The 11,552-nt window shown below is 42.8% G+C and overlaps 1 protein-coding gene across 1 annotated transcript; it reads left to right on the forward strand.

The window, feature by feature from the left end:
- The first annotated feature begins 4,347 nt into the window (after positions 1–4,347).
- Positions 4,348–10,660, forward strand: LOC136553976 (pantetheine hydrolase VNN2-like). Its single transcript, XM_066545753.1, has 7 exons — positions 4,348–4,564; positions 4,669–4,799; positions 5,858–6,050; positions 6,650–6,941; positions 8,151–8,524; positions 8,680–8,850; positions 10,110–10,660. The coding sequence occupies exons 1-7, from the start codon at positions 4,352–4,354 to the stop codon at positions 10,227–10,229; spliced, it is 1,494 nt and encodes a 497-aa protein (XP_066401850.1). The 5' UTR covers positions 4,348–4,351; the 3' UTR covers positions 10,230–10,660.
- Positions 10,661–11,552: the final 892 nt, after the last annotated feature.

Raw genomic sequence — 11,552 nt, forward strand, 5'->3', positions numbered from 1 at the left:
CCTCCTGAAACAAAACATGCCATCACTTTTTGGTCAGAACATTATTTGAATCATTATTCGTATGAACCCTCTGTTGAAATAAAACTTGGAATTGAAACCTCAAATTATTCTGGTTGTCAGTTCTGAAAAACAGCTTGATGACACCTCCTGACTGCACTGGATGCTATTCAGTGACAGTATTTTTACTGCAACCAGTAAACAAATCACTGAATGACCTGGTATCTCATAGCAGCTCCTCCCTCCCATCTTCTCTGTTTCTTTCTGGTCATGTAGCACCAATGTATGTGAAATAAACTTTTCCCTTTTCTCCTTCTTGCTAATGATGGGTGGTGCTGCCCTGCAGATGAATTTTTTGTAGGAATTTGGGGATTTATAGTTCTGTTTCAGACCATCTAGTCCCAGTGAGATGTCACTGTTCACATTTTTGCGTTCTCTTCTCCCCAGTGACCTGTGTTTTGTTGATGCTGCTGGACCTTAGTGACCTTCTTTCAGCACATCCGTGTATAAAGATGTGCACATTCTGTGGCTGTGTCCTTAAGAGTGGTCAGAAACCTCTGTGTAATTTCTCCTTCCTTTTCCCCACATTGCTACAATTGCTGGTCTCACCATAGAATCATAGAATTTTCAGGGTTGGAAGAGACCTTTGAGATCATCCAGTCCATCTGTAAACTTGGCATTGCCACAGTAGCCCCTAAACCATTAAACCATCATGCAGTGCCATATCCAGAACCCTCTTAAACATGTCTGGGGCTCAACCACCTCCCTGCACAATCTATTCCAATGCCTGACCATCTGTACAGTGAAAAATTTTTTTCTAATATCTAACCTGAATCTCCTCTGTCCCACTTTAAGGCCATTACCTCTAGTCCTCTCATTGCAGGCACAGCAGGAGAGACTGGCCTTCACCTCACAGCAAACTCCTTTCAGGAAGTTGTAGAGAGTGATGAGGTCTCCTGTGAGCTTCCTCTTCTCTGGACTAAACAAATCCAACTCCCTCAGCTGGTCCTCATAATGCATGTTTTCTAGACCTTTCAGGAGCCTTGTTGCCCTTCTCTGGACAGGCTCCATCACTCCAACGCCCTTGTTAAAGTGAGAGTTCCAGAATGAAACAGAGCACCAAAGTGCAGCCTCACTAGTGCTAAGTACAGTGGATGATCACTTCCCTGCTCCTGCTGGCCACACTGTTATTGATACAGGCCCAGATGCCATTGACCTTCTTGGCCACCTGGGCACACTGCTGGCTCCTACTGAACCAGCTGTCAGCCAGCATTCCCAAGTCCATTTCTGCCAAACAGCTCTCAAGCCACTCCTCTCCCAGCCTGTAGCACTGCCTGGGGTTGCTGTGCCCCAAGCGTAGGATCTGGCACTTCCCCTTCTTGAACAATTGTCCTTAGTCCATTGGTCAAGTCTGTCCAGCTCTCACTGTAGACCCTTCCTACCCTCACACAGATCAACATTTCCACCCAAGTTAGTGCCATCTAGCAGTTTTTTTTACCCATCCAAGATTTTTACCATGATGCTCTCAAGGTCCTCAATCCCATGTTCTGGAGCTGGTGAGACACTGGGAGTGCAAATATTCTCCAAACTCCAGCACTGATTACTGCTGCTGTGTGCCATATGACCATTTTTGTTTCCAAATGTAAATAGATGGTCACATGGGACATAACAGTGACATGTCTCATATAATCACATGTTTATCAAAAGCCCCAGACAACGTGCTCTGACTCATGGAAGCTCAACATTATTGCTGCTAAAGCCACACCGTCTTAAAACATTGTTCACTATTCGAGTCAGTTACTGTGTGACCACAGACTGATCTCAGTCCAGCAATGGTTTATCCAGTGTGGTCCTCTTCCCATGGGTACAAACTCAGTGCATTCACTGTACTTGTCCCCAGAGAAACTGGTGGGTGATACCACAACTCTCTCCCAGGGAAAGGATCTGGATTTAAGTTATGGCACCTGGGAAGGTCTCATCTTGCAGAAAGGATTCAGCAGGAGTATGTGGCCAGTCTCAAAGCTGAGAGGTGACTTCTTCAGGTTTGTTCACTGCTGATGCCAGTCCTCTGGATAATGGAATGTGTGTTCAGGTAGGTGTAGGATCTCAGCCCTGAATGTGGTGAGTATCTTGAATCCAGGATTTTTTTCAAGCCATTGTGGTTTGGTTAAGGTGTGTTGAGTATTTTCCTACAGAAGACTGGCAGAAGCCATAATGACACTGAATTCTTTTTGCTACAGAGATTGCATAACACTGATCATTGTGAAATCTGTTATTGTGAGAAGTGAGTCAAGCATACAGAAAGTAATCCTGTGCAAGTCCACCCATCACCCACATACCAGCTCCCTCTGTATAAAAACAAGGCTGCGTGTAACCACCAATAACAATAAACACTTCTTTGAGAGTAGTGCAGAAAAAACCCTTTTGTTACCTGACTGCTGAGTCAGAACCAAAGAAGGTAAGAAACTTGGGTGCCAGATACAAGTGATTTTTGTGCACATGCAGTTTTAGCTTCAAGATTTCTGCCAGAGTGATCTGTGGATATAAGAAAGCACATTGCAATAGGCAAAATTTAGAAATTGTGTGTCTTATTCATGACGGTCTTCCTACAGAGATCTTTGGGGACCAGAGATGTTTGGGGTTTGGTTATTGAGTGGTGGGTGTGCTGATGGTTCTGCTCAGACAACCAGCCTTCCTTGCAGCTAGCTCCCCCTAGGATATGCAGCAGTCCTCAAAGCCCCTGCTACTCCAGCCTGTGCTGTGCTGAGCTGGGGTGGCACATGCTGGGGCCTACCTCTCCCAGCACCTCATGCCCTTGAGTTTGGGCAGGAATGTGTCCATGCTGGTTTTTGCTGAGATTTCCCAAAGTTGTTTTCCTTCTGGGACTCAGGCTTGCTTGAACTGTGTTACTGCAGCAATACTATGCCTGATTTTTTGGTATATCTGGTAAGTGACATGTTTTTTCAGCTGCAGCACAGTGGTGGCTTCTCAGTGACTTCCCTGTGTTGTGTGAGGCAGAATTGCTCAATGCTGGCAGCTCCCTTGCCTTTGATGCTGAGTCTTTCCCGAAAGGGTGATTACATGGGTGTCATCTTTTCGTTACCCTGAGGAATTCCCAGCTTTTGTGCAAGACTTCCTCTGTTTAAAGCCCACTGCCTTTGTCTGCCTGCCACCTCCTCTTGGGTGACTTCCAGGCTCCAGACACAGGGCTTCCTAAAACTTGTGCCTCTGCTGTGCTTTTGGTGCTATCTGCTCTGGAGCCCTGCTATCTGCTCTGGAGCCCTGTGCCCTGAACACAGATGTTGCAGCCAGCTGTGAGCACAATGACCTTTTAGAATCATAGACTTGATGAAGTGTTGGCTTCTCCTGAGGAGGCCTTAGTGCTGATAAAGAAGAATCATTCTTTTGGTTGACACTACATAGGGAATAGGAAGATTTTTCAAGGAGGAAGAAGGTTTGTTTTTTTTTTAATTTCTTCTAAGTGGTAAATGACAAGTCAGGTTATGCTCCTTTACCCTCACTAAAGTACCAGAGGCCCTAACTAAGATTTTTCTAGGGATCATCTAAAACTATTGTAGCAATATTCTACTTACAAAATACTATACTAAAAATTTATTTCCATGAGAAAAAATGGTGCTTTCCATGTGTAATTTCAAGTTGCTTATTGTACAAAAACTTCCTTTTCATTGTAAAGAAAAAAATGTGCTGTCAAATTCTTTCTCACAAAACAAGCAAGTCTGTTAGCTCTAGGCAGAGAGGTCAGCACAATTCAAGGGATAGTTTATACTGCAGTGTGAGCCCGGTGGGGAGGACACTCTCAAGGCACCCACTTGAACTGTAACAAGCCATTGGACAAAAGCAGGAGGTATGGCAGGACCACATGTCTCATAAACGTCGCTGAATTGTCTGCGCTCGGGAGCAAGAGGGCTGCACCCCACACAGGTGGTCTGTCTTCAGCTGTGGCTGAAGTTTCCACTGATGGCAGCCATGTACAGTTAGGTTATTTGGAGTAGTGCATCCTAACCAGGGGAGTCTGGGCTTTCCCCGAGATGGGTTCAAAAGCATGGAGAGAGATGTGCAAAGGAAATGTGCAAATGCTCCTTCCAATGAACCCCTTGTACATTAACATGGCTTCTGACAAGCTCTCTTAGCCTTTTGTTCTACTTCTATTTAAAACCTTTCATATTGGCAACAAGATCAGATTCCGAGAAAAGCTTCTTTGACTTTTTGGGAGAAATCTCTCAGATTACTTAACAGAAGATTATTGCCAAAGCAAACATATTAGTCTTTACTCCTCCTCTTTCTCTCCAGTTTATATTCCCCATGCTGACCCAGGAGCTGGGAGGCTGCAGCCATGCTCCCTTCCCAGGCTCTCCTGCCTGCTGTGGTGTTTGCACTCGCAGCCCTTCAGGCCCTTGCCTCCGACACCTTCATGGCAGCCGTCTATGAGCACGCCGTCATCCTGCCACATCCCACCCAGGAGCCTGTCCCTGCCAGCGATGCTTTGGCCCTGATGAACAAAAACATGGATGTCTTGGAAGGGGCCATCAAGGAAGCTGCCCAGCAGGTACGAGGGCTGCCGTGAGGGCTGTCCATCAGTGTTTCCTGGTCCTGCTGACCCTCCTGGTTGTCTGTTGGTGGGTGCCCTTTAAACGGAGCCTGTTGTGACAGGGTGCCCACATCATTGTCACTCCTGAAGATGGCATCTATGGCTGGCAATTCACAAGAGAATCCATCTACCCCTACCTGGAGGATATCCCTGATCCAGCGGTGAATTGGATTCCCTGCACTGACCCCTCAAGGTGATTCCTTCTGCAGTGGTTTAGGTGATTTCAGCCTGTTATCTTTCTCATGGAGTCTTGAGCAGCTCACATTAAATGACTAAGATCTGCTAATTCTTTAATCTATAAAAATTCACAAGTACTGTAGAAATGAGATGCATCAAAAAGAGTTCTTAATTAAATGGTAATGGGAATATGTCAGGTAAAAGCATTGAGACAGTTTTACTTGCAAAAGGACAAAAATGAGGATGTTTTAGGCAAAATAATTATTTTAAAAACATGCGCAAATTTATTGATTCAGATCACTTGTGAAAACCTTCTGTAAGTGGAAGCTATTTTATTGTCATGTAGCTGCATAGATCAGACAAGCTGATTCAGTCCTCAGTTCAGGTGGCTGAGTGATTTCTAAACCAAATTGCACAAAATATTAATCTAGATCTGAAAGAAAAATCTTTTGGAAATCCAGCCACTTGCACATCTGCTGTGTTACACATAGAGGTGGTCCCAACGTATGTCAGCTTGGGACACTGAAAAGACTGAGTTCATGTCTAAGCTAACCTTTTATGTACTCTTTTGAGGCTTTATGAAGCTAGATTTCAGGAGTCCTCAGCTCTGTAAATGCTGTGCCCACTTTTTACTAAAGGCATACAGACAACAATTATTTAAAAAGGCTAAAATTTTCTTCTGAATCAGAAGATTTGCTTGATAATTTGCTTTTTAAGCTATTTAAGATTTGTATCTCTGTACTGATTTATTCTTGTCTTTGCTTTGTGAAGCTCTTCACATCTTTGTATGAATGTTAGCTGGAAACTGTTAGCTGTTATTTTCTATCCACACAGAAAATAACATTGTAAAGGATACAGGAAAGAAGAACGCAGGGAGGCCATTTTTTAAAGATAAAAGAGACTGGCAATTTAAAATGATGCTATGAACAGAGAAGAAAATGAACAAAACCTATTATTTGATCTATTGCTTTTTCAGCATCTGGGGGTGTGCAGTTAATGGTGTAGTAATTCTGAATGCATTACTTTTACATGGGGCACTTAAAATTTTATAAGACTTCACTAAAAATGCAATAGATTTGGTCCAGCACCAGTGCAGGAACGACTCAGCTGCATGGCCAGAAATAACTCCATCTATGTGGTTGCAAATATCGGGGACAAGAAGCTGTGTAACTCCAGTGATCCCAGCTGCCCCAGGGACGGTCGGTACCAGTACAACACGGATGTCGTCTTTGACACACAGGGGAAACTGGTGGCTCGCTACCATAAGGTAAGGAAATACTCCAGCATCAACCTCTAATTTATTATCAAAAAATTTTTCAGCTCTCTGGCACCAATTTCAGATGGTTTTATACAGTAATTTTACATTATTATAAAGTGACAACCAGTCTAGGATGATTTGATGATCTTATGGACAGAAGGAAAACTAAGTAATTGCTTGACCAGTCAGGCAAATTATTCCCAGGAGCACTGTAGCTGCAGAGTGCATGCCAGCTGCCAAGCACTTGAGGGCTACATTTATGACAGTAAATGGTAAGAAAACAGTGACAGAATTTTCCATACTCACTAAAGATTAGCTTTTCCTTGATACATTTGTAGCCAACCTAGACAGTGCTTTCTCAGGGGACATCTTGGCCCTTGGTCTTGGAGTATAGCTAATACTGGATAGGCTTTGCTGTCAGGAGGTAGATGGGGCACAGCCACCCCATTTTAGGAGGGAGGGTCAGCTGATTGGATACAAACAAGCTATGCTAGCCAGCTCAGTTACTTCAACTCCCAGTTGTGCATTAAAGCCTGTCTCAGATGCAAAAGCTGTTCATAATCTTACCTTATTTTCAGTTTCTAATATGCCATTTTCTTCACCTGCAGTACAATCTGTTTAGAAGTGAAACTCAGTTTGATTATCCAAAAGAGCCAGAAGCTGTCACCTTTGAGACTCCTTTTGGGAAGTTTGGCATTTTCACTTGCTTTGACATCCTTTTCTATGAGCCTGCCGTGGTCCTGGTGAGCAAGATGCAGGTGGACACTGTGCTCTTCCCAACAGCTTGGATGAATGTCCTGCCCTTTCTGACTGCAATTGAGTTTCACTCTGCCTGGGCTATGGGCATGGGTGTCAATTTACTTTCTGCAAATACTCACAACACCACCAAGGCAATGACAGGTGAGTTGCATTCAGGAACAGGGAAATCGTTCCCAGATTCAGAAGCAGACAGAAATGTTTTAGTCATAGTGAAGTCTCTGAAAAACAGTGTTTTAATTGGACTAAAGATCTTTGTGATTTGGTACTGAATGCAACAAACAACTTCAGGTAAAAGAATGTTGAATGTTCTGAAAAAGGTAAAAATAGAAAAAAATAGACATTAAGACACTAGACATTTCTAAAAGTAGAAAAATAGACATTAAGTTTTGATAATTTAAAATGAAATTTTATTTCATAAAATAGCAAAAAGTTTCACTTAAATTTTCAGTCTCCCATCTAGAGACAGCATTTCCTATTTAAAATTCAATCAACAGCTAAATGGAGAAAAAAATGTTTTTATCAGAACCTAGTAGAGTAAAACCAACAGGAGAATTCCACTTGTATACTGAATAAAACGTTCTCTTTTTTCTTGTGGCTGCTGAGGGCTTTGAGATACTATGTTTTTCTTTGCTCTGAAAATATATTTACTGCTGTGGAGGAACAGAATGTAAGAGAATAGTGCAGAAGGCAATCTCACCCCTGAGGAGTTGCAGCTGTGCTAATCACCAAAGATTAGGAGCAGGCCTGCCCTTAACAGGCCACAGCTGTGTCCAATAAGAAGAAGAGTGCTACAAAAGAGTGGGTTAGGTGCTTGAGGAGGGAGTTGGAGTTTGTTGGTTGTGCTGTGAAGGAGAATGAGTCAGTGCTGTGTGAGGAGGTGCCTGTGAGAAATCACCAAGAAGGTATGGGACTTTTGCAATAAGATGACAACGTACTGCCTTTTTTTTTTTCTCTTTACTGAGAAAAGGATGTAGCTGTATCTGTTACTCTTCCCTGAATCAAAGCGAAAACTAAAAGGGAGCATTTTTGCCTGCCCTAAATAGATTGAGTTTAGGCCATAGCCCTGTGTGTATTTCAGTGAAACATAACTACCCCCATGATTGTCTCCTTTGTCCAATATGCCACTCTGAGAGCTATGATTTATTTTTAAATGAACCTAAGCTTTAGCACTAGGATGGGTATTTCAGCTTTTAAGTGCTTTAAAGTTATTCCAAAACCTCTCGGTACTGTATTGAATGAAAAGAGTATCACTGAAAAGCAATGCTGGTGTGATGTGGGGGGTGACTGGCACCCCTGCCAAGCCATGCTGTGTGGTGCTGGCTAAGGGGGGGCTGGTGGTGTCCTTGGCAGGCAGTGGGCTGTTCACACCAGAGGGACCTGCTGCCTACCACTACGACAGTGCCACCGAGGAGGGACGTCTCCTGCTAGCAGAGTTGAGTGCACACCCCCGTCTTTCCCCCACCTACCCCCCTGCCATCAACTGGAGTTTGCATGCCACAAGCATTGAGAAGTTCCCTGGAGAAAATGACACTTTCTCAGGAACTGTCCGGAAGGATATATTCACTTTCAGAGAACTCGGGCACAAGGATGGAAATTACAGTGTTTGCCAAGGAGACCTTTGCTGTCATCTGGTCTACCAGATGTCAAGCAAGAGGAGAGATGAAGTTTATGTCCTGGGTGCATTTGATGGGCTTCACGGTTCTCTCATAAAATACCATTGGCAGGTAATTGCATGTTTAGAGGTGAGTGTGGCCACGTGCCAGCCATCTAAAAACATTTGTCCATTACTGCATCCTGGGAACTTTGTTTGCTACCAAATCTAGCTCATGGTTGCTGAAAGCTCAGTGGTGTTTTGCCTTTCTGTCTCCTCCTCCCACAGATCTGCACTCTGCTCAAGTGTCCCAGCACAAACCTGAGCACATGTGGGCAGCCCGTGGAGACGGCTCAGACCAAGTTTGAGATGTTCTCCCTCAGTGGCACGTTTGGCACCAGCTACATCTTCCCAGAAGTGCTGTACAGCGGGGTGCAGCTGGCCCCTGGGGAGTTCGAGGTAATGGGACACCCTGGAGCTGCTTGTTGCAAGGTTTCTCACACTGTGGCGCTGAAAATTGATCTGGCAGCAAAGTCCAATCCAAGAACTGCTTTCTTCGGTTCTGCTGTCTGGAACCCAAGGGGACAGATTTAAATGGAGGATTGAATCAATCTAGAAAATCTGCCTTCCCACTTCAGATCATAAATGAAGAAACCACAGCTTTCAATGAGCTGTTTTCTACAGGTTTCCCATAATGGTCATTTTAGGAGAAAAATAAATAAAATACTCTGAGAAATTGTCCAAACAAAAAAAATTACTTAGACGTATCATGTGTAAGAGCAGAGATTCTATGAAGTTAAGAATGTTAAAAGTGATTTTTTGAGGGGTTTGTGGGGTTTATTTTTTTTTTTATTTGGCAGTTCATATTTTATTTTTGGCAAAAGATGTTTTCATTCATAAACCTTAGATTAGTTTTATGCAATAGGCTAGATGAAATCCTAATTGATTTGGAAGAAGTATTTAACAGCTTACAAGAGACAATGAAGACAGTGAGAAAGACCTGAAAAATTTTAGGGGAAACAAGGGTGATTTTTTTACGAAGTAGGAAATGGAAAAGCATTGTTCACCCTTCATTCTTGTTTTTGAATGAGACTTCTGTAAAAATAGGCACATCAAAGAATTTATTGATATCCTAGAGATATGATTGTGGTCTAATTTTAAAACAATAGGCTGTATTTTCTTAAAAAATACATGCTTACCTTTTGTCATGGGGCAAAACAAGTTCTTACAGGTGATCACAGTTGGTGTACAGTGATTTCAAATGGATACATAAAAAGGAACTAGGAAAAGCTATATATGGCCAGTAGCTTGAAATTCTCAATTTCCATCTGAAAATTGTTCTGGGGTCCACAAATCAAAAAATGTTTGAAGTATGTACTAGATGTGCATATGACCTTTGTTTCCTTATATAAGTTACTAAAGAGAATCTAACAAATTAGTTTGTCTCACTCTCACCTTCTTATGAGGTGTAGAAAATGGGCTTTATTTCTAAAGACAGAGGAAAGTTTAAGGATTTCTGGGTCCAAGAAAGTGTAGGAAGACTATAATGGGGAGGCTCTGGCAGACCCAGAGAGAATTTTGTTTTCTTTCACTACCGTGACTGTTTTTAATAGTGTTGCATCAAAATATTCAGCATCTAAGAACCTATTCTTTCTGTACAATGCAGTATTGCTACTCTGTTAGTCGACTATTAGTGCCATTTTTCCCTTTCCCACCAGGTGCTACGTGATGGGCGTTTGAAAAGCAAGCATGGCACGTCGAAACCGCTCTTAACAGCGACACTTTTTGGAAGGCTTTATGAGAAGGACCAGCCACATCCTCTGCGAATTTCCCTGTAAAATGTCTCCTTAGGAGTATCACACTCACCAGAGACAGGAAGGGAATTTCCTCCTGAAATAGCAGTTACCTTGTATGATTCCTGTTCTGCAATATTGCACTTCTGCTCAGCACCTGTGGCAGTTTGGCTTATTTGGGAGAAAGTGATGTGTTCACCCTGCTGTACATGCCTTTTTAACAGGGCTTGAGCCAGTGCAGTTATTTTTTAGTATGCATGATCTGTCACATGAACCTTTTAGTCATAAATTTTGTTTCCCCTGAGATTTCATATAGCTTGATAGGATTACAGTAGAAAGAAGACTGATAACAAAATCTATGAAATGTAGTTTGTCATTTTATTGGAGAATAAATTCTCTCCAAGAAAGCCTTTCTGTCCCTTTTGGCCCTTCCTGTTTTTCAGATTGTATAATCATTAAGTTTCTGCCTTTTTCAGCCTTACAGCCCAATCAACAGTGCCTACTTAACACTCAATGAGCCTTGGCCCCATTCTGACCAAGTACAATAAAGAGAAAACAAAAAAGATTTGAAATTATCTTTAGTGTAATCTTAAAGAGAGAAAGTGGTCCTCAACAACCCACCCAGGTGTTGGGTCTGGCTAAGATAAAGCACATCCAATTCTGCAGTCCCTCTGATCTTGCACCTCTTTGTACATGGCAGATGAGTGTTGGGTCCAGGGCACTTCACATCCAGCTTAGCATACACAACACAGTACTCCAACACCTTCTCCTGGGTATATGGATAATTTCTTCAAAACTGTTAAGATATATGAAATAGGCAGTCTTTTAGCACCTGAAACACATTTCACCCTGTAGCATGAGCAATGGGCCTTATTTTGGATTTCTAGCAAAGATATATCAAACTTGGCAGTCCTGGGCCTCATTTCTGCCTAGCGTATGGAGCAAATGATCGTTGTTTGCATCCACTATGCCTTGGAGTGGTCCCTGTCTTCACACTTATCCCATAGCATTTTACATCTACTGCCATTCTTAGAGCCTACACCAAGGTTAGCACTGAGCTGTGTTAACGTGGCATGGAAGAAACACTCTGTGACTTCCCACTCCATGCACATCTATGTATGTTTTCCAGAAGTTGTTGAAATCACATGATTTCTGGTTTTCCCCATGCTGCAGAATCTCAGCGTGCAACTTTAGGGGCTCTTTCTGGGAGTGTTTTCACCCTGGAAATAAAACACTTGAGCTTTCACTCAATGGGGGAACTGTACCACTTGGGAGCAGTTACTCAAAACAGACAGGGACTCTTAAGTTGTGCTTGCTGGTTCCTTGTTCAGCACCTCACAAGTGAACACAAAACTCTCTCACGTATCA

This window comes from Molothrus aeneus, chromosome 3 (genome assembly GCF_037042795.1).
Source record: "Molothrus aeneus isolate 106 chromosome 3, BPBGC_Maene_1.0, whole genome shotgun sequence".
NCBI classification, from domain to species: domain Eukaryota; kingdom Metazoa; phylum Chordata; class Aves; order Passeriformes; family Icteridae; genus Molothrus; species Molothrus aeneus.

Bases quoted from the DNA above. Each gene is read 5' to 3' on its own strand.
- LOC136553976 (XM_066545753.1), top strand. From the start codon at position 4,352: ATGCTCCCTTCCCAGGCTCTCCTGCCTGCTGTGGTGTTTGCACTCGCA. The intron at 4,565-4,668 runs GTACGAGGGCTG...CTGTTGTGACAG, and splicing joins TCAAGGAAGCTGCCCAGCAG to GGTGCCCACATCATTGTCAC. The intron at 6,942-8,150 runs GTGAGTTGCATT...TGTCCTTGGCAG, and splicing joins CACCACCAAGGCAATGACAG to GCAGTGGGCTGTTCACACCA.